General features: G+C 36.6%; 1 protein-coding gene across 7 annotated transcripts in view; it reads left to right on the top strand.

Moving 5' to 3' along the window:
• LOC122535572 overlaps positions 1 to 24,164 on the top strand; it is a 122,117-nt gene that overhangs the window by 55,329 nt on the left and 42,624 nt on the right. For 5 of the 7 annotated variants that reach the window (XM_043667237.1, XM_043667235.1, XM_043667234.1 and 2 more), the window contains 2 exons: positions 7,758 to 7,878; positions 18,379 to 18,485. In XM_043667237.1, the coding sequence (XP_043523172.1) occupies positions 7,758 to 7,878; positions 18,379 to 18,485 (228 nt within the window). The remainder of the gene's footprint in view (positions 1 to 7,757; positions 7,879 to 18,378; positions 18,486 to 24,164) is intronic. The other 2 variants (XM_043667236.1, XM_043667233.1) reach the window with 1 other exon arrangement.

Below are 24,164 nucleotides of genomic sequence, written 5' to 3'. Positions count from 1 at the left end.
GCAAGTGGCAAGAGAACAGTACTTGATCTCCAACAGCTTTCTCGAAATTATTCGAGAGTCATCGCGACAGCGTTCAAGTTTAAGCTTACGAATCAACGCGAGAGAGAATGAGAGGAATCACGCATTCGTCGAGTAATTTGCATTTACCGCCACAACAAATATCCCCACTCGAATTCGATATCTGCTTTGCGATTGACCTATCTGGCCAAAGGATTAATCGACTATCCGGCAAGAGCAATTCAATCGTAAAAAATAGCTCGCGGAGCGGAACACTTCGAGAGCGTTTCGCATTAATCGCGTGAAGAACGAGAGAGTCATCGACAGTTGAAAATGGCCGGTCGTTTGTTACAGCGGCGCTTGCCTCGCGCCGATCGTCGATCGTCGGCAATTCGATCGATAAAACGCTCACGGCTTGTGTCGATGAAAATGCTAATAACTCTCGCCGGGGCGAGAAGTTTCGCCGTTTTTTTTTTTTCTTTCTTCGTTTTTTTTTTTTTTTTTTTTTTTTTTTTTTTTGTTTTACATTCGCGGATTACACGGGGAACGTGCCAACGGGATGAATTTATCGGAGCACGCGCAATTGCATCTCGAACGACGCGAGGAGCTTTTCGTTTCAATTAAATCCCGTCCCGCCGAGAAGAATTTCATTATATTTGTTCGCGTTGCACGATCGACAAATACAACGTGAAATTACGAGGATAATCAATTATTTGCTAGATAAATATTACTGGGACTTTCACAAAGCGCGGATCTTCATAAATGATCGGAGAATGTTCGTTCTTCGAAAACAGATCCCGACTCGCTTTGTCCGATAACAATATCAAAAATGAAAGCGTAAAAATCTAGGAGATGATACCAGAAGTGATTCGACAGAAATTAATGTTGATTTCCCATGGAGTATCTTCCTGGATGGTGGATATGTTTGTTTCCGTCTGAAGCAGCGTTTAATTTGGACTTATTTTTCTGTTCGAAAGCAGGAGGAACTAATGATTAATATAAAAGCGTTTACAGTTGGACCTGCAATTATTAGTGAGAGGAAAACAAGACATTTTAATTTATAAATTATTGATCTTCGACTTATTTCTCTCTTTCCATATTGTAATATACATACGTTATTATATTATTACGTTAATTGCTCCAAGTCAAAAATTTAGGGACACTTTTTATTTTTAATATTCGGTACTTGTCGTAGATAATCATAATATTCAGATTCCATATATATTTTATGCTACAATTGTTAACTTTACAAATTCTTTATTGTATAAAGTATTATTTAATTTTTCCAGTACTTAAAGTAAAACTTTTTAGCAGAAGATAATGTTAAATATGGTGAGATGTATAAAATGTATTCATTTCACAGATATACGAACCTCTTCAAAGCTAAACTGATCAACTTTACTTTTTATTAATTTATACTAACTTATTAATATGTACAAATTTCATTATCAAGCTTTTTTTATAAAATTACAACAGTTTCAGTGTTTAGTATTCGAATATTAATAAGAGTTACTATAAGTACAAAATTTTCTTGTAAAATACAATGAATCCGATTAATATTTGGATATTTGAATATTAATTGTTCGAATTTTGTGAAAAGAAATCGCGCAATAATAAACTTGAGTTCATTTTAAATCTCAAAGCCTCCACTTTCAATGTTACTCGTTTTATTGTAAAACATTTTTATACCATGTAAAAAGGGTGGACAAGAGAAGATACTTTTCTTCTCGTAAATATACTATAAATTGTACGTAAAAATATTTTTCTTACGACGATAGATGCAAAGATTAAAGCCTTCCTTTTACACCAACCTTCGAAAACTTGTTGTATGACTTTTGCCCCGTTCATTTTATTGAACTCTGAATGAAATTAGACGACGAAAATTCAAGAAATCGTAACATTCCCGTCCGTTCACTCAAAGTTTCATAAATTGACGAAAGAAAATTGTACACCATGTTTCGAGTAGTCGTTGTAAAGAGCAGGTTTCAATCTTCAAGCCCACTGCTAGTTCAATCATCAAGACATTTTTAATAATAATTTCAACACGCCACGACGATCATAGAATTTCCGAGAGAAGAAAACTGTCTTCACCTCGCCATCTGCGTGCACATTTTCAGATCAAATGAACGCACTTCGAGAGTAGAAGGACTTGAAACTTAACAACAAGCCCAAGTTCACCACTGCACGATTTCTCCTTACAAAATTCGAGCAAAACAGTGTTTAGCCTTTCGAACGTCAATCGGATTCAGCTGTGTTGTGAGACTCTCGCCGTATCGTTGTACCAAGCGCAAGAAACGCGCCTGGCGAGCAACAATAATATTGATTTCACGGCGTGCGTCGCATTTCGCCGCTCTCCGTAAGTTTTTGCAATTCAGCCGTGACAGATATATTCTGGCGTGTTTCTCAGCTCTTGCAAATGTCGGAGATCGCGCGGTCTAGCGTGACCTCGTTCGCCGCGTTCTCAAGCGTCAAAGACAACGAATTTAACCAACGGTACGATTCGGTTCTGGGCTACTTACCCTCCCCAATTTCAACTGGAGCGTGCCGAACCGAGGAATACGTTGCACGAATGCGCAGGAAAATGGTTGCCACGATAGAGCTCACGGTCGATGAAATACAGTGGGGGTGGAAAATTGAGTCAGTGACAAAAATTTTTAAGAGAAATATCTTTTATTGTTAAATAAAGTGTAAAAACATGAAAATAAACTTGACTATCTGATTCTTTATTGTTTTAGGAAACTGAAATTATTTCTTAACTTTTAAGATTTGGGTTTCTTCCTGACTGAAAAAGTTAAAAAACGTAGAATCAATTTTGCACCAGAATTTTTTTCATAGTCAGATTTACAAGCTTCGTCATACCTTAATATTTTGTCTGTAAAGTCATTTGCTTAGATAATAGCTGTAATACGTCTTGGCACACTTTCAAACAGTATTAGCGCTAGTGCAAAATTGATTCTATGTTTTGTAATTTTTTTCTACTATGAAGAAACCTGAAAGTTAAAAGTTAAAAAAATAGCTTCCTAAAACTATAAAGAATCAGATAGTCAAGTTTATTATTTTCATGTTTTTATACTTTATTTAACAATGTTTTTCTTAAAAATTTTTGTTATTGACTCAATTTTGCACCCCACTGTATATGTGTCTGCACAGGGTGTCCGTAAAGCCTCATTACAATTTCAAAAATTTATTACAAAAGAAACTGAGAAGATAGATAAGTGAAAATTATTACAAAATGAGACATATCTATTTAAGTTTTTTCTTGCATCATTTAATATACCTCTATATGGGCACCATTAGTTGTTACGAAGCACATCAAGACAGTACTCGATTTCTTGCCATGTTACCACCCTCATCAATGGTGGCAATGGCATTAGTGATCCTCTACTTTAGATTAATGACATCCCGCACCTTCATTCGCTTCATTCAAGATCATTTGTCGTTTGATCATTTGAAAAAGTTGCCGAAAATACCAAGTGAACTGGAAATTTCGAAGACAAACGTCGTTCTGTGTTGTGATTATAGTGTACTTAGAAATAATGGTAACTCATATCGGCAACAGATTTATTCTTTGAATTATTGTTTTAAATTATTGTCACTAGATGACAGTGTTTATCGAATTTGAAGAAAGCGACATTACTTGTTGGTATTTCTAATAGTTAACTCGTAGTGATTTTCAAACTGTTATTTATTTTCGTAATGGACCTACTAGAATAAAATTATTGCTCGTTTGGACAGTCTACCGTATATATTGGAATGAAATCGTTATCGAAGTCTCGTTGAAAGCCTGTGAGCAGCAACATGATTACAGGAAACAAGCTAGTCGTTAATTTTCACGTGGGGAAGAGTTAATTTCGAAAGATTCGCGTGAATTAAAAGAATTTTATCGATCGATCGCTAATTGCCTCGCGTATTTCTGGCAATCGGTCACGTGTTCACGTTTAAATTGGCCACAAACCAGGTGACGAGGACGCGCATGAAAATCAAATGTTTCAATGAAAATACACGTCACATAACTACGATTCGTTTGTTACAAGCCAGTTGACATTTGAACTTAATCGCTTAATCATAGAGAGACGTGCTGATGTTCACGATGGATTGAATTATTAATTTAACCTTTGTCAGGTTATTCGAGGATTATCTCGCCAATTATTGAAATATGTTTCATAAGATCTAGCGACATTCGTACTCATTGTCAGAGACAGCACGAAATATTGGGCACGATTTAGAAATACTCGAGAGAATCTGTGGGGTGTTTCAAAAATTCAGAGAGCTAATTGCGCCTTTTTTTTTTACGAAATTTACAGGAAATTTAATGCATTGTTTCATTTGATGCTTTTAAAACATCCTCAACCTGGGGGATGGTATTCTCTGTTGCGCTGTTTCGAAACGCGACCTTTCCCTGAGTTTTTCTCCTGAATTTCCTCTTTATTCGCTACAAACGCACGTTTAAATATTTACACAGAGATTTACACAGATTCAAAGATTTCGAAACGAAACGAATATAAAGACAACGAGGAATGAATATAAAAATACCAATCGACTTAGCATTGTTATAGAATTGTTATAAAATCGTGTTTCCTGCTTGCAAATGTTCGAAGGGACAATTATTCGCTTGTAACGAATCGTTTGATCGCACCTTCTGAATCATATATATATATATATCGCACTTCAACGACGTATAACCTAGTTAAAAATTTTACGCGCAACACACAAAGCGTACGAGAAACGTTGTTCCAGCAGAACAGACCTGCGCGAAACAACTTTCGTCGAGCGTGCAGCCATCGACAAATTTTTCATTTCACTGGAATCTGCTTGTCGACAAAATTTCAACGGGCTCGACACGGCCATTTCTTTCTTTTTTCAGTCACGCGGTTGACGACAGAAGCGCGACGAATTCCCAAAAGTGTTGTCCATTTTTCCGAGTTTGTTCGCCGTCGGTGCGAATTTTTCCAGCTGGGAGGGGGGAGATCGATTTCTCGTCAACGAGTTGCCGCCGATCCGGTGAAGTCTGGCATCCGAACGATCAGAACGCGTAATTTCCGGTCTGGTTAAGCCACCACTGGTGGATGTTACTTGCGCGGCGAAGCCCCGGCCTGATGCATAAAACGTGATGCGCGGTGGCGAGATGCTTACACCGGAAAATTAAAGCTCCTCGAATGTTCCGGTCGACAAAAGACGCGGCGGCGGTGGTTACGTATTTCCACGGTTGCGTATCTCCCGGATACGGAAGTTTGAAGGACCGCGTACCACCCTTCGAAACCGAGACCGCGGAAGCTGTTCAAAGAGAAATCGCCGAGAAATTACGATGAAAAGTTGCGTTAGTTTCTATCGGAATCGCGAAACTTGGCGTTAAAGCAGATTGACGAGACACACGCACGCGTTCATTGGTGACGATCGGGGAATGAAAGTAAATGAATATACTGTGCCAAAAGTAAGATTCTCTGTGAAACAATTACCGAAATGATAGTGAAATATTTATTAAGAAAAATATGACAAAATTTATTTATCACATATTGTAACATGTTTACATATTTCCAACAAATTATAATTTTTATTTATTATATTTATTATATTTGTTTATTAAATTTATTATTTATGAATTATGTGTAATATTATTTTTATTATGTTTTAAATATTATTCACATTATTTATAAATATTATTTATATTATATTTTTATTATATTTTGTTATATTATATTTATTATATTTATATGTTATATTATATCATATTACATTAAAAATAATATTTATATTTTTGTTACTTATTGTATGAGGATTCATTATACGATTTGGTAAAAAAGATTGAAAGTATATATTGTATTAAATTTTATAAAATTAATAAATTTCAGTATGGACACGTCGTTGCTGAACAGAGGAATTAAAATGGCCTCAAAAATATAAACGCGCTTGGCTGAATTCGTAACGATCATTTAAAAAATTTCAAATACAAAAAATAAAATTTTACAAGTTGTGAATATCGTATTGTTTAGCGTGAGAGTTTTCGTGTATTTGCGAGAAATGTAAATTTAAAAGCGCAAAGCTTCGTGAAATGTCCAATGTACGAAACCCGTTGTAGTTATTTCTTTGTTCGTAATAACACGAAATTTCCATGAACATCCACTAATTTAATTGTAACGAACAGAATTATAAACACAATGATATTAAGAAAGAAGGATGTTACAGTTAGCAAGAGGAATATATTTAATTATGAAAATGCTCGCGCGTTAGTTTTTCACAAAATAGCCGGGCAACGATGTAGCAAAAGTGTTCATCCGCGTGAAATCTGTAGACGAGTCGTTTTAAAAAGAGAGAGAGAGAGGAAAAGAAAAAGAAAAATTTGCTTTGAACGAGTACAAAGAAGCAACGAACGTAATACATGATAAATAAATATGAAGGAGAAAGGGAATTTAATTTAATTTGCAAATATCGCAAAGCAGAGGATATTTCGCTCAAGCTGGTTGTGCATTTCATTAAATCCTCCTGTATGTATGCACATGTTCATTAGACACGAGTTTCATAAAGTGTGCAATATGTGTGTGTCTCATTTTTAACGCCATTTTAATCCCCACGATAGATCGCGATACGACGGTGCGTTGAATTAGTTACTGACCTACAACAGCTACTGATTAAATCAAATTACATTAACACATTCTGCGAGTCACGCTGTAGGGGGATTAAAAGTAATCATGTGATCCGGTTACTATTTTTGTTTATCAATTTTGAAAGGAAAGAGCTGTAGGTTTTCGTCAGAGAAGGAGGAATAGAGAATATTTTAGTAAAATTAATTATCAATTATCGAAATATAGCTGCCAGATGTCAAGATATTAATTGCTCAAGTCGTTAGGCTGTAATCTTTCGAAAATGAATAAATTACAAGTTCTTGTCGGAGGTTTTAGGACGAAAGCCAATATTTCTGACTTAAAATTATTTAGTTTCTTTATTTTTATCCAATATATTTACATGCTTAGAATCGTGTAAAATTATGTAGTGATAAATCATAAGCAAAATGCCGTCATTTGTCCTGTCTCTTTGCGTTCTAAATGTTTCATTGAAATTTTAATAACACTAATTAACACTAGACCTACCAAAATGATCGAAATGACAAATTTATAATTTCTATTAAATATTTCATAGACGCAGGACAGCGTATTTTTAAAGATTTAAATTGTGTTATAAAATTTCTCCATTTCTTTTTATTTCAGTGTCTCTAGATAGAAATTTCATGATTTAATAGTTCTAGTGTCAATAATGTATTATCGTATTCAAATAAAATAATATATTATGTTCTGTCTTAAACGTCATATTTAATACAGTATCAAACAAAAATCTTTAGTCCACACGTGAGAAAAGAGTGAAAAAAAACACCGGAAAACGTTTTCGTCGGAACGAAAAATTTTTTACAACTTTAAAAGAAAAGAGGAAAATCCCGAATGTGCAAAATCCAGGGATTAAAATAGGAAAGAGCTTTAACCAGAGCAAACAAAATTTTTACAACGTTGAACCAAGCCCAAGTTTGCTAAAAATCTTCCCTCTCCATTTGTTCTATCCACCTATTCAGACTCTGAAGACTCCTTGTTTTCTTATCGCCCTCCACAGTCAATATAGAACCTGTACACACGGCCACCGCTTCAATTTACCCGTACGGAGAAAATATTCTCCGTACAGAAATGAAATAAAACACTAGAACGTGAACCAACTGAACAACGTTACGTCGGGCAAAGTAAAAGTCTTCATCGTTTCTTCTTGTTTCATTCTCGCAGGGGCGGCCGAGAAGAGTTCGAAGCACGGTGCCGAGGATAAGGCAAATAGCATCATCACGGCCATGAAGGAGAGAATGAAGCAGAGAGAGCGGGAAAAGCCAGAGATCTTCGAGCTGATCCGGTAAGTCCTTCTTAGCATATCCACCTCCGTTTTTTTTTTTTTTTTCTCGTTTCTTTCTTTTGTCGCAGCATAGTCGACGCTCGACCGGGGCAACCCCCGAGTCGATCCGTGGCAACGGATAACTTTCAGGAAAGTGACAGTCGATACATTTGACTGCGTACACATTTCGCTGGATCGAACGATCCTAACGTCGCCATTGCCTGTCTACGTGAGAAATTTTACGAAAAAAAGAAACAGGGAGGGGGGATTAATGTTAAGTCACTGCTGCGTACAACACGCCTTCGAAATTGAGATTATTCTTTGAAAAATTGCAATTTTAATGCAAAGAGAGACGTGAAAGAAAGTTAAAGTTGTCGGGATTTGCAGACGGTTTTCTTTTGTCGGTCATTCGATTCGAATCGAATAGAATAATAATATTGGTATTGTTGGCTCTTACCAGAATTTTATGTTGCTACAAAATTGACAAATCGTGCGGATAATGCTTAAATTATATATTAAATAAAAAAACGAAATTACATACACTATATGTAGCACGTCTACGATTGAGAGATTGATCAAAATAATTTCTGCGAGGCTGAATTTTTCATAGAAACACATGGACGTGGAATAAATCAGCATTTTACATCTCAAATTGTTCCCTAGTTTCACAATATGAAACACACATAAAATAGTTAAAATAAAACGATCTCAGTCTTCACTTACGGACCACGTCGCTCAAACTACGAATCATTTCCAAAAGAAATATTATAATATATATTACAATATATATTATATATTTTAATTTATATTTTATACAATATATTTTATATTTTATGAATATATAAATTTTACTTTTTATATAATATATAAAAATGTATTATAAAATATGTAAATTTTACATTTTATATAATATATAAAAATGTATTATAAAATATGTAAATTTTACATTTTATATAATATATAAAAATGTATTATAAAATGTATATATTTTACATTTTATATAATATATAAAAATGTATTATAAAATATATAAATTTTATATTTTTATATAATATATAAAAATCTATTATAAAATATACAAATTTTACATTTTATATAATATATAAAAATGTATTACAAAATATACAAATTTTACATTTCATATAATATATAAAAATGTATTATAAAATATATAAATTTTACATTTTATATAATATCTAAAAATGTATTATAAAATATATATATATATTTTATATTTTACATAATATACAAATGCATATTATAAAATATATCCAATTTCAGTATAGACGATATAGTTACGCGACGTGATTTATAATTTTCAGGAATTGAAATACACAGTTCGCGTGAACTGTGTTTCAAAGGCCGTGGTTACGAAAGCGAGAGCTAACGTGTTGTGCGGCTAACGCGCCGGGTGCTCGTTATTTCATTTTCGAAAAGACGGAAGCGCATATGGAATTTGTATTTCAGGCGGGCAAGCGCGAAGTTTCGGCGGAACGAGAGAACTGCCCCCTTTCCCCCCCGGGCAAGTTTTTGCATTTGCGCGTCGGTTGGGTCCAGTCGTCGCAGGACCGCAAATTTGCGTGCGCAAATAGCGGCATTCAGAATGTGCAGGGACAGTGAAATAGGTGAATTTAGGTTATCCGTCCGTCGCACAATAAAGAGCTGGGAAAGCGGCCGCGATTTCTCCTCCTCCTTCTCCTTCCTCCCCATTTTACAGCCGAGTCGCATAATTTTTTTTTTTTTTTTTTCGTACGATCGTCCGCCCGGGCCACGCGCTTTTGCATTTCTCGGCCGAGAGATTAGCCGAAAAAAGCGTGTCTAACGAGCTTTTAAACGAGCAGAATTGTACTCGACAGAGTCGGGGTTGTTGTTTCGCGTGCAACAATTGGCCGAGCTGTAATCGGGGGAATGGAGAGAAACCTGTTAAACCTGGGGAGTTTTAGCTCTTGTAAATGTCGCGATGGAACTTCTTTTCGAAAGGAACGCGCTGACGTGAGAAAAATGGGTGATCTTTGCTGCAAGCAGGGAAAGAGACCTACGATTAGTCTTCCGTGAGAAGGATAAAAAGGGAAGGGGATTATTTGATCATTAAGCAGGGAGTTTCAGTCCTTGCGGATGTGAATATGATGAAATTTATCTTTACGACGACAGGTGAAAAGATGGAAGATTTGGGTGAGTGAGGCAAGGGATTTGCGATTAGTCTTTCCCTGTCCAGTGAGGAGAAAAATGTGAAAGAGAAATTTGTCAGCCTAGAGTTAACTTAGACGAATGTAGATACGAGCACGATGCAATTTATTTCTTGATCAAAATGTAAATCTTTAAATAAGTAAGAAAAGAGTTTATAATGACATGTTAGCTCGTCTTCCCAAGACAATTCTTCTTCTCTTTCTTTTCTCTATATGATTTAATAATTGTGGAAATTTCTCATCGGAGAACAATTTAATTAAAATGTCAATTAAGAGATAATTGGATAGCAGTCCAGGAACTAACCGGGAGTTTTTACTGTTTCTGTTATGTATAATTGAAAAAGAAAGAAATATGACGTTCAAATGAAAATTAATAAAATTTAACAAAGAATATTCATTATCATTAGCTAGTCTGGATCGATAACATTTAACGCAGATGAAAATTAAATACGTAATTACAGTTAATTAAAATTGCTAATTGAACACATTTGATTATATCTCCAACGGCTAATTATTATTTTTGAACGTAAATAGTGAAATCAATTCTCGTTAAATCCGCGTCGTTCGCAAATGAAATGCTTAGTTTAACGTTCCATTTGTGCGTGTCAATAATTTATATACTCGGTCGGATATCGACGTGAAATTATAGTGACAACGTCTTGCTCGGTGACAGACAAATAGACGAGCGTTTCCTGAAACGAAAGATCCTCGCTCTGCTCGAAGACATCCGGCAGAAATGATGCAGATTCGCCAATGAGTCGATCGATTGATCAAGATCAAGCCTGCGATTGCAAAAGCTTTCGAATTTATAGCGGCGCGTCGCGATCGTGCGAATCATTGCGTCGCGATACGCGTGAAATCCATCAGAATGTAAAACGAAAATTTTATCGAAAGCCACGTAGATGCAGATTCGTAAATTGTAAAATCACATAACGTATTGATGCACTTTCTAGATAAATAATCTCTTTTCTCACCTGTTAAAATATTGATCGATCCCTCGCGTACATGATAACGAAGCCGAACCGAATTTTACTGGATTATATGTGGGTCAGTAGTATCGAGCAACGATATTCCAACTTCTCTGGAAATTCATTTTTTAAGCTCATAAATTGATAATATCTAATTTTTGTTCTCCTTTCCCTTTTATATTAATTCTTCTATCGACAATATTTCGTACATCATTTTTTTTTTTTTTTTTTTTTTTTTTTTTATTATTTTTCAATCTATCTATTCAACTTTTTCTCGCGCAGGGAAATCTAATCGTCCATTTATAGACACGAATATTGATCTCGCTTTAAATTGGATTTTGAATCGACAGGTTAAATTTAAGAACTTTTTTTCTCATTTATCCATTTCTTTGTGATTTTTAAATGAAAAGAGGAGACTTGAATCTTAATATCAGATATTTTATTATTTAACAATTTCATTTAATTTCGATCAATTTTCGTACTTCAGTAACTCGAACGTATCACGCTTTTACGCTTTTGCGTTCATTTCATACACGTACCCTAATATTATCGACAAATTTAGATTAAAAATATACGAGATGTTGGCCCCAAGGATTACTTCAAAGATTGACAGCATCATGTCGGATATCTAAAGATCCCGTTTAGAATATTTCTCGCAACGTCTTAATCGTGGAAAGTTCGGTTCGCTCGCCTGTTTCGCGATTACAGATTAGTTCCTTTGCCATATGCAGTTCGTATTCGTCCCCTAAGAAGCCCCGTGACGTTTGCAAACTTGCATCTCATCCATTCAAGATTCGCTTTCTCCTTACCTCCGACGTCAAGGGTCTCGCGAGAAATAAAGTGCCCTGCATATGAACCGGAATTTTGAAACGAGAAATGTTTCCTCGTACGTTTCTACAATTTTTATCGTAGGCGACGAAACCATTATTTCTCAAAATTAAAAATAAAAATCTGCGAGATTATATACTTCTGATGCTAAAAACTTTATTGCCGACGAATACATTGGGAATCTTGTTTTTTTTTTTTTTTTTTTTTTTTTTTTTGAAAGAAAAAAAGAGAAGCTTTCATCAACCTTTTGTCATTTAACTTTCGCAGAAAAATGAATGCTCTATTTTTTTTTTTTTAAATGTCCTCGGTGTTATTGTTCTGTACGAATTCGACAAAAGTGAAGTAATTGTGCGATTAAGTCAAAAAAAAAAAATTCTACATGACGCGTCGCGTAACAATTAACTTTGAATCGTCAGGGAACTTGATGCATGTACATACATGTCGTTTCGAAACACACTTCGTATTTCAAAGCTTAGCAGAAATAGATGCAAATCGAGAAGCATTTATCTGTGCATATGATCCGTGCAATTTATGATTCTGGTTATGTGTCGCGAATTATTTGCGACGTATACCAGTTGTATGTATTATCGCGGCTCTATCTTTACACCTGTCAATCTGCGCCATATTTTACGCTATTCTTTTGCGATACATTGACATCGAAATCGATACAGCGTTTTCACGGGAGAACTTTTTTTTATTCCAGAAAAACCAAGAACGCAATATATTTTGAATGCAATATATTTCGCATATCACTCACGTGAAAATCTCCATTTAATATTAAATATATATATATTATACATAATATTAAAATTATATTATAATAATATATATTATTATACACAAATATTAAAAAAGAAAAAAGAAAAGAAATTCGTCATATATAAAATATACATATTGATTTATAAATAACGCAGCGTTATATAGAATATATTCTATGTATAGATATAGAAATTTCATATATGCATGAAAAATTCATTAAAAGCAAATAAAAAAATTTACTAAAGCATGAATTTGTTGTGTTAGGGGAACTAAAACGCGGCTAATTAGAAACCAGAGTACAATAATGATAATAATAATTTCATTCGTACGCTAACTACTCAAGAGGCTATTCAAAAACATTGAAATTCTTGACTTTCAATCCAGGTCGCTAATTTGATTTTCTCTCGTGTATTTTACACAAACGTGACAGTTATTTTCAATGTTTTTTTCAATCTCAATCAGAAATTCATCACCGCGAATCGACATATATAAAGTTTGCGCAAAATTGCTTATTACAGTTACAAATTTTCAAAAATCACAAATTGCTCGTTTCAGTTCGCTGTCGCCGGTGAGGCGACATCGTTAATATTTCAAAAATCGATGAACGCGCAATTTCCTCGAACATCATCGTGGCTACCGTGTTCCATAGTACGTTACATCGATCACGATCAATCGTACTATCGACACGAATGCGATTAGAGTCGCAACGTTCGCACTCATTATCAGTTATTAAGTAATCAACGACGGTGCACAGATCGAAATTGCAATTCCCGTGGTAGGCTGGCCAAGGGGAATCGTTCGCGTGCTTAATCCGCGTTCCTTACGTCGAAACTTTCGAAATACTAATGATAACAGGCGGGTTGATCGGCTCGCAACTTGCACGCGTTGTCATAATCGTCATAATAAATAGACAGGACGCGCCAGTGCCAATCGTATTTTCACGCGTTGAACGGGAAATTAATCAACGATTCAGCCGGCTATTCCAGAGGGCTATTAACGACGATCCGCAGCTCATTAATCAGGATCCTCTAATGAGACAATACCACGGTGATTCAGTTAATCGGATAACATCAGCGCGTCCATCAGCGTAAACATACTTTGGGGTTTTTGATTCGGTATAGCGAGGAAGTTTAGTTACATTGATATAACACGGGGCTTCCTTTACAAAGTTCGAGTTGTTTCATTCATTTTAAACATTTATAACTAACTAATTATAGTTTTTTTGCGTCTATATATAGTTTGTATCTATATTTTTTTTTTTTTTTTTTGTGTGTCTATATAGTTTGTATCTATATAGAGATACATCAAAAAGTATGTGTTGTTGCGTATAAAATTCGAATTTCTGCAAACCGAGGATTGATTGTAAGTGATCAGCTGTTGGTAATTAACAGTAATTAAATTGAAAGAAAAAATCAGATAGAAAATATTAAATATTAGCGACTTGATATAGTATTTTTTTTAGGTTTTTGTGACTCAATGACTAATTAATATTTAATATCAAAGAGTATCATACAGTAGTAAGCAAGAGATCAACGAAACAGCGAAAATGTCTGTTGTAACGAGAGATTTAATACGAAAAAATATGTGTGAATAAATTACAACATGAAACACGACACGAAATATGCAAATATGTAATTACATATATATGAAATTAGAATAGATATTGCTCTAAAGAACGAACGAAGAACGTGTTGTAAAATAATTTGCGAAAGAATGAATAAAATTACTCAGATAAAATACGGCAAATCAGACAAACTGAATCGTCAATCTCATATTTCCTCGGCATGAAATATCATAAACTTAGTCCCTCTGGAGAAAACTCGAGACTTCATTTCCGCGAGAATTAGCATCCGAACCATTAGCATCCGATTGTTATTCGAGCATCGTCTGTTTTGTCGGTGGCGAGTACTTTCAACCCTCTGGCAATCGAAACTATCGAGATATTCGCTGGTCGGCGCGACGGACGCGATTGAAAATCACGATAAAAGCTGCTAAGCGATCGCGGTTGGATAAATTAATGGTTGGAATCGAGGTTAATTAATACCGGCTCCGCCGTTCGTGAATTACGTCGAGGGCCGATCGTCATTGAACGTCAATCGGTGATTCAACGGTTGTTTCGTTTTCAAAACAACTCGACGCTTTTCCATCGACTGCTAATTAATGAAACAGCTGCCGCGATCGTTCCCGACGAATTGCCTTGGAAATAAGTTCATGTTTATCGTCTTATATTCCCCGCGTCTCTCTTTTCAAAACCGATGTTCACGCGGCAGAATGCTGGATTTCTTCGTTTGAATAGAAAACGAACGAACGAAACGTCGATGGAAACGAGGGAACGATTTGTCTCAGTGTGGAAATTCTGGAATATTTTCTAGAAGTCAACAGAAATGTGTTTCTGTATTTATAAACAGAGAGAGATTCGAGTGTTTTTTTTTTTTTTTTCGTTGAAAAAAGAAAATATACATAAAAACGAGCGATTTACAAACGTGAGTGTATTTTCAGTCTCTGAAACTAGGCGGTGGTATTTTTTTGTTATTTTCACCGCAAGAGCAAAAGGTTGTTTTTTTTTTTTTGTTAGAAGATTCAATATAGACAAACGATAGAAACATTGTACCGACTACAAACAACTACACTTGCAAAGTTACAACGACTCTGCGAACAGTTCGCCTAAAATCTCGGCAACGAACGTTCGAAAGAAGGAAATACCAACGGCAAGGGCCGCGAAAGACGAGTTTTCACAAATGTCCGACACACGCGACGCGTTTCGTCGTGGTTGCATTCTCGCCGCACAGAATTTCGCGCACAATGTCGCCTAACGTGAATGGCCCGCAATCCGAAATTGTGGAAGGCGTACAAAGGTGGAATCGAAGGCGGCGTATCCAGCAGTGACACAATGCGATAGCGGGCAGCGATTTCTTTGAGCGTGAAAAAGAAGCAAGGCAATGGCGGCTGCGAACTCTTGGGTAAAAAGATGCGAGGACGAGCGTGTGAAACGAAGCGAAAAACCTCGCTACCATGCACAACAGGCCGGGTCTCGTCTTCTCTGAGGTGAAGGGGGAGGAGGGAGGGGGGGGCGACAAAAAATATATATTGCACATATGTACATATGTGTGCCCGCTCGTATGTCCCGATTGTGGCTCGTCGAAGATACGCGGACGCGAAAGCTTAGTTGCCGTCCTCGTTAACCTCTTGCGCTAGTAACTGGTTCACGGACCATAACGAGTGACCATGGCTTCAACGAAACTGTTAAAATTTTCAATTAATTCTGACAGATGTAGCAGATATTTCCTTTTTTAAGTTTTCTGTTCTAGGAAAACAGTTTTACATATACTAAAACTTATATTCCATATATATGTATATATATGGAATATAAGTTTTATATATATATGCATAGAAAACTTTTAATTTTTATCCGGAAGTTCTAGTTGAAGAGAAACAGTTATTCTACTTTGGAAAAGTTAAATTTCTTTCAAACAAATTTACTGTTAAGTGTTACATAGTCGCGGACCATAACGAGTGACCAGAGCTTGAATAAACCTGTTAAAATTTTCAAGTAGTTCTGATGTAACAGATATTTCCTTTTTTAGTTTTCTGTTCTAGGAAAACAATTTTACATATACTAAAACTTATATTCCATATGTATATGCATAGATAGAAAACTTTTATTTTTTCCGGAAGTGAGAAGAAGTTCTAGTTGAAGAGAAACAGTTATTCTACTTTGGAAAAGTTAAATTTCTTTCAAACAAATTTACTGTTAAGTGTTACATAGTCGCGGACCATAACGAGTGACCAGGGCTTGAAGGAAACTGTTAAAATTTTCAATTAGTTCTGATATAACAGATGTTTCCTTTTTTAAGTTTTTTCTTCTAGGAAAACAATTTTACATATACTAAAACTTATATTCCATATATATGTGCATAGATAGAAAACTTTTATTTTTCTCGGAAGTGAGAAAAAGTTCTAGTTGAACAGAAACAGTTATTTTGCTTTGAAAAAGTTAAATTTCTTTCAAACAAATTTACCGTTAAGTGCTACATAGATTCGAGGTTGAAACCTTGAATCATATAATTGCATAAAAGTCCTAACTTACTCATCTACATTTATCCTGTTTTCAGTGTCCTTGAATAATGCTAATTGTAAATGAAAAAGTATAAACTTTTTATATTCTACTTTAAAATATCTGTTAAGAAATAAGCGTTTAGAATCTTTATTGATCAAATACAAAGTAACTGTTAAAATTGAACTTTTATAACAGAATTAAAATTTTAATGTAAAAGCCAATTGTTAATTTAGCTAATTGTTCAATTATTTTTAATTTAGTTAATCATATAAAACAGAAAAATAAATAATTTAGAAGTGAAAAATTTGCTAAATAACTTGTATTTATAAAAGTTTACAGTGAAATCCAAGCCCTGCGAGTGACCAAACCGCATACAATAATTTGTCTTCTTTTTTTGAATTCGTCGGCATGTCACTGGATAGAAATTACTAACAAGTAAATTTATTTACTTGTTTTGCCTACGTTATGTTTCAATATACTTGAAACTGAGAAAGTATTGCAATTTCAAGCCAAATATTCTCCAGCGCAAGAGGTTAAACCGACCGATCGACGACTCGAATCGCATTGATTGTGAAAGGTCAGGGGTTCGCTGGGAATAGAGTCCGCGAGAAATATTGTCGATGAGGTGGATCGCGGCGTGCTAACGCGAGGCTTGATTTATTGCGCGCGATCGGACTGTGATATCGACGTTTCTATAAACAGAGTTATTTGCCGGAGCTTCGCGCTGTATACGTTATCCAGAATTCTGAAAATTAATTGTTCTCCACTTCGATTGTTTCCTGGATTCAAGTCGTTGACCTTTTGTTTCTTTTGTCAGATGTACGGTGTTCTTGACCTTTGATTCAAATTATCAAATTTACATCGATCAATTCGAATTCAAATTCTAGAGCTCAGACTATCGGACGTGGATATATTTGGCGATAGAATTTAATTTTAATTTGCTTCTGAGAAGAAATTCGTTTTGTACTTGGCCACGATATATACGATGATGGATACGCGTTCTCTAAATCTTGGATCCGAAATTGCGAAATGCGTAGAAAAGAGAGCCACATCGGGGACGTGTTACGAGTAAAGCGTCGTGTGCAACGCGGAGTGCTCGGATTCCTACAAACAGTAGTATTTCAATTATTCCCCTTTACTCTTCCGTTTAAAATCCACGATAGAGAAACGTTTCGAATTCTTTTCGAGCAATCTCAGAGTCATTCTCAACCCGACACAGTCGAACCCACAAAACCACATACCAAACCAGGAGCCTTCGAAACGGATCTAGCGTCTAATAATTCTGAAAGCAGCGTGACAGATTCGTTCGAATGAAAAGAAAGTCCTGTCACAGTTGAAAGAAAAAAAAAAAAAAGAAAAAGAAAAAAACAACAGCCTATTAGCGATCCTCGACGCAATCATCCCTTGATACGCGATTTGCCACGAGCACGAGCCGTTGCACGCGACGTTTGAAACGAAAAGAAAGCGCGAGGCGAAAAGTGAAGGAACTTCAGGGGAAGTTCCCGCGCGAGGGAAGAAAAAGGAAGAAAGAGGTGAAACGATTGTCCTAAAACCTAGTAGTAAAGGGGAGAAAAAGCGGGGAGGAGGGGGGGGGGGGGTTTAGAAAAGAAAAAGAAACGAAAAAAAGCAAAGAGACAAGTAGAAAAGAAAGAAGGGAAACAGGTAGGACGAGATCTAGGCCATTGGCACAGCTCATGTGAAAGAAAGTCTCGTCGGAGTTTAGGTCAGTGTTCGGGGTCGACGAGGAAGCGCATACGGGTCACATGACGTCGGTGAAGCAGTCGGTTCTGGACGGTACCAGCAAGTGGTCCGCGAAGATCGCCATTACAGGTTTGTGGCCAGCCGTGACCGGTTATGCACCCCCATCCGTTCAACGAAAACGATGAAACGTGCAGCGCTCGATTCTATTCTTCTCTCTCTATATATATATATATATATAAATATATACGATACATACATACATTGCGTGTACCACCTGTGTGCCTCTTAATGTATTTTTAATCTTACTCTTTGATTACTGTTACTTGTTATTATTATTTGATTTTTCTTTCTCCTTTTTGTTTTGCTCATTTGCGTGATCATTACACAAACCCCCCGTGATCCTTCCTCGCCAGTGATCCCGTCTCTACATCGTATCACGACACGTACACGTGTTATCAGGTCACATGTGGCCTCGCCTATATATTTGTCACATATGTGTTGTTTCTTACGTCTATTCGCTCGCATCCTACTGTACACTCATATGTTTAACTGTGATTTGATTTCATCATCGGGTTCTGACGCTCTGCCGGCTGCTGCTGTGTTGTCACGTCTATATATTGTCTGTACATTCTATATACACACACACACACATACATACGTACATTTATATATATTATACTGTGATAGAGATTTGGCTGTGTCATTTGTCGGAATGCACCCGTTCCTCGCATAATCTGTGTGCAAACTAGAGAGCTGCGCAGGCCTAGAGGAAGACTCGGTTTCGCGGATTACCGGCGATCTTCTCTCTCCCTTTTCTGTTAAGCTTCTCTCTGCGACGCGTTCGCTGTGCATTTGAACTACCAGGCAACGCCAACTCAAACAGAAACCGAGTCAACGAGTATCAAAGAGAACCAGAAGGAGTCTGACGAAGAGAAAGGTTGTCGCAAACTTCGCGAATTATTATATAAAAATATAATGATAGCAATACTGTGTCTGATGTAAATTCACTATAGCAATGAATATCTCAATATCACGAAGAATTCGCAAAATGCGTTTTTTTGCACAAATTATTATCGATTTATACGTGCAAAAGCAGCGGACGTGTTGATTAATTTCCTCTTTCGTTTCTCTCCGACTCTTTTCGTTTCTTTGCCTGTTGCTCTGCTTTCGTCTTTCTTTCGTTATTTCTTTTATTTTCTTCTTCATTTCTGTTAAATTCGCTAAACTGGCCAGTCGAGGAGGGAGAAAACGATCTCGTTGATCCGCGAGCCGAGAAAGCTGTGAACGAATGTCACGTCACTTAGGAGGTACTTAGATCGCACTGTTCGCGTCGATTATGTGTCTTGATGTTATAGCGAGCGGCCGTTTTCACGGTTGCTCGGCGAACTTTGTTGGTGAAATGTGCGTAGAAGCCTCAGATAGACTCTCGTGAAGCTGCAATTGTTGTTTCGCGGAGGTAGAGCTGCTTCGATGCGACAGAGAAAGAAACTAGCTTTTAGTAGAGAAATCACCTAATCGCGAAACACCGGCCAACGATCAATCGACGCACGAAATGAATTTTCATCGATTCGTTCCCGTTGAAAAATTGAAAAAATACTGGGTACACTTTCTGGAAGGGATGTAACAAGTTCGTTGCCCGCGCTTTATTTGCAGTATGATTTTATCGTGTTTTAATTTCAATCGAATCGGCCTCGAGTGAAAAGGTGTCTGTAATGTTTCGACGATTGTACGAGACACTTTCAAAATATACGATTCGCACGTACGCAAATATTATGAGTGTAGCTTATTTATTTATTTTTTTTTTTTTTATTAAATTACAAAACGATGAATTTCATAGTTCGAATGATGTTCACGTATATTTATAGAAAATTTAGGAATATTGAAATGTATAAAGTATCCGAGGTAAAGTTCTAGGTGAAACAAATTTTCGTTATTTTCATTCTACCAGCAAAATGCAAATTTACACAAAAGAATTTCCCTTGTCTGATTGTAATGCTTTACGATCTACGTGGATGAAACGAATCTCTCATTAGATTCTGCCGCCTTAATCGCCTTAACAAAAGTATAAATTTGCCTAAAAATCTCTTGTCTGCTTTATAAATCATATTAATAAAAATAGAAATTTATCTAAAGATCTCTTGTCTAATTATAATTCTTTACTTTTTAGGTAGATGAAACAAGTCTCTGATCTAAATCTTAACAAAAATATAAATTAGTGTGAAACCTCTTTCCCGATTGTATATTACAATTGTTTACAATCTGTGCAGATAAAAGAAATCTCTAGTTAAATCGTACGAACAGAAATGTAAATTTTCATAAAGATCTCTTGTTATAATGCTTTACAATCTACGTAGACGAAACGAGTCTCTGATTAAATTCCATCGGCTTGATCGTACTAAATGTAAATTTGTGTTTAAAACGTTTCTTGTCTGATTATGAGAGATTACAACAGATTTATCACTTTTAATACGTTCTTAAAAGAGTTAACGTACACGTAAACGTTCTTAAACGAACTCGGCAACAAATACTCTTACTTTGACGAAGTAAACCCTCGAGGCAATCGCTTTATGAGCCTCTCAACCGTGTCTCGAAACTACTTACATCTCTGCGCTCCTTCCAGCGAGTGTACAGTGACGCAATGTGTGCAATTAAGCAGAGAAAAAAAAAAAGAAGGACACATTTCACTGTTGTAAATGCGACGAACGGGTGCATACTTTTCTCAACGTCGTTCCCCTTGGACCACACACAATCCATAAATCCTGCCGATACTCTCTCGCATTCCTCTCGAACATTCTACACGCATCCACGATGCGCGCTCATCGTGTTCACCGTGACATACACACACATGTCATCCCCATAATTTACATTCGTCTCTGGATACAACGACATCGTTCGCCGACCATTATCGTGGCCACATTAACAAGACACTCCCAGCGGCCTGTCGCCTGATCTCTCGACGAAAATCCCCTATCGTCTCTGCCAGTTTGTCTTTCGTCGCACCGAATGGGTGAAATTCTGCCCTTCTTGCTCAAAATTTTGACAATTATTATTTGACTTTACTCTGTTGGTTTCCTTTTTTGTTAATGTGAGAAAAGAGTTCGAGAAGATAGAGTAGAAGTAATTTTTTTCTTTTTTTTATTATTTTATTAACACTGTTGATTAGACGAGTTTCTAAATTGAAATTTAGATCAGCGGCTTATTCAAATTTTGACTATTTAATTTTATCTTCTTTGGAACAAGGGGGGAGTTTAATTTTTCGTTGCTGGACAGTTGCTCGCGAAGCTTGAAATTTTGAATTTCAATCCTTGAAAAATTGTCTCTTGTTTCGCGAAATTATTCGTCGTTTCGTGGCAAAGTTTCTCCTTTCTGAAAAAAAACATGTACTGAGATCGAAATATCTACTGAAAAAGAAAAGTCTAGCAACTGAGATAAAATTGTTCGGAGCGTTCATTTTTATAGAGAAATAGAAAACAACTCAAATAGTCAAAATTTCGAAAAATCGCTGAACACCTCTCGCAACACCTTTTACAACTTTATAACTTTGCTTAAATGTTCGAAAGCCCGGTGAAACTTCAAATATTCTTCCACGAACGGAGGAAAATTCCGGACAGGGACGCACCGATTGAAGGGCAGAATTTTCGCCGCTGTTTTCTCGAAACTCGTTTCCCCAACGAGTGAAGATTGACGGAATCGAGTTTGCGAGATTGTCCGCTCGTCCTCGATTCACAATTTGGCAGTCGATTTGCGGGGAGATGCGAACTCGAGGCGAGAGAAAATAGAAGAGACTCGTGCAGGCGGTTCCGTGTGGTGCCGCGTTTGCCAAGTTGACGAAGAGCTGTCGCTTCGAAACTTGTTTCGATCCACCTCTCTTCTCCGTGGATCGTTCTTACATCGTTTCCGACAGAGTGCAAATATTGTGTTTTAAGATCGAAGGCACAGGAGGTTCGTACACAGATCTTTCGAATTGAAGGAAATAAAATGATTCGTGAGCCAGTTTACATGCCCTCGCTACCAATCACAACTCGTTGCTTGAGTTTCTGTGGAATAAAATCCCGAAAGAGAATGTTTCCAATTGGCAAACTGCGAATTTTCATCCGGATTACATTTCTGTAATTTATTTAGCGCGTGAAACAATTTTTATTCTCAAAGATATGAATTTTCTAATGACACTTTGAAAGGCAATCTGGAATTCGTGGAAATTCGTGAAGGAGATCAAAAAAGTAGAAGATTCAGGATGGAGGTTCATTTCGCCTACTAAATATTCTATAACAAATCCTGTATTTTTGGATATTTTACACGTCCTACGCACGTTTCTGTATCTTTAAATGTTCGAAACGAACGCACAGAGAGGTCTGATAATTACACTTCTGATTTACACACACCGACGATCGCTTTTTACTCGACTCGTTCTTTTAATCGTGGAAATGGCGTTCTATCTTTCAGTGCAACGTATCAACGGCTTAAGGCTCAAGGTAAAAGTAAACGTTATTCGTCTCTGTCAGGATCGTCCAATTACTCTGGATCGTTGTAATTAGAGACGTATTAGGGCTGGCTAAAAACATCCTTTAGTCGTCGTTTCCTCGCAGTCTTACGCAGATCCTCCCCATAGTAATTACACTCGTAATATTCTTAAGCGTATTTTTGCTAGATGACTATCGATCAGTTCCTCCAGTCGTTACAGTCGCTCGGCCATCATCGAAACGACGTGGATGTAGATGGATTCGATCGTCGCGGCTCTGAAACTTCGTTCAGATTAATCAAGCAGTCCGAGTTCAACCTAAATCGACGTAAAAATTTAAGATTTTGGTGAAAAGTGACAACAGAGGAAAAAGTTTTCGTTGTAACGTTAATTAAAACAATTCTAAAAACCGATGTAAACATGATGAATACACGAGGCACGGTTGAACAAAATATTACAATTATGAATTTTGAGAGAAACATTACAAGTATGAAAAATACGATTCGTTGAAAATATTCGAATCTAAAGATCGTCAGCAACGAAATTAGAAATAAATCGTCGGGAAATTACTATTCTTCCGATTCAATTGACAATTGAAAAAAAATCAAAAACTTGAAAGTTCAGATACAAAACTTCGATTTTGATCGAATAAATAAATTCACGTATTGTACATATATTTGTGCCAGTTTCGAATTCACGTCAAATCGAGCCATTAGCTGTTTGAAATAATAATTCAATCGATCTGAACGAACGTTTAAACAGAACGCGATGCACGAAATTACATCTTCATTCACAAGCGAGTATTTCGTTCGACGAAATTGCAAACAAACCCATCGATAAAGTCAGCTTTAAAAACAACCTTTTCTTTTCCTCCCTCCCGTCTCGTCGCATCGTGATGAATTGTCGCTGAACGGACCTTTTGTCCATCCGAATCGCTTGTAGCTTCTTCCTCGTCGTGGATCGTGCATAGGCACACGAATATGCTCGCGTGTGCGTTTGTGTCGTGCGGTTGTCCATCACGCGAGATGCCTGTCCCCCCTATGCTTCGGAGGAATTCAATCGAAAGTCCATTAAGGTCACACGGCAACTTGTTGTGGCTCGGCTGTGTGTACCAGCGCCATTGTCAAAGCTAAGCCGGCTCTATAGATCGGGCATCGTGAGCCAACGCCTAACCAGTATCCTCGATGCCATACGGACGTTTATCGGAAACGATCCGCACCGACCACCGAGTAATCTATCGCCATGGACTCGAAATATCGCCCCGTATATCGGCAGAATTTTCTTCCCCGTGCTCTGGTCTCGCGCGTTTGTCAAAATTTCGTTTGTCCGTCGAAGTTTCCCCGACTGTT

The sequence above is a fragment of the Frieseomelitta varia genome, unplaced genomic scaffold (genome assembly GCF_011392965.1).
Source record: "Frieseomelitta varia isolate USP_RPSP 00005682 unplaced genomic scaffold, Fvar_1.2 scaffold_738, whole genome shotgun sequence".
Classification (NCBI taxonomy): Eukaryota; Metazoa; Arthropoda; class Insecta; order Hymenoptera; family Apidae; genus Frieseomelitta; species Frieseomelitta varia.
The sequence above is the reverse complement of the archived record's forward strand: the minus strand, read 5'-3'. Positions and strand labels throughout refer to the sequence as shown.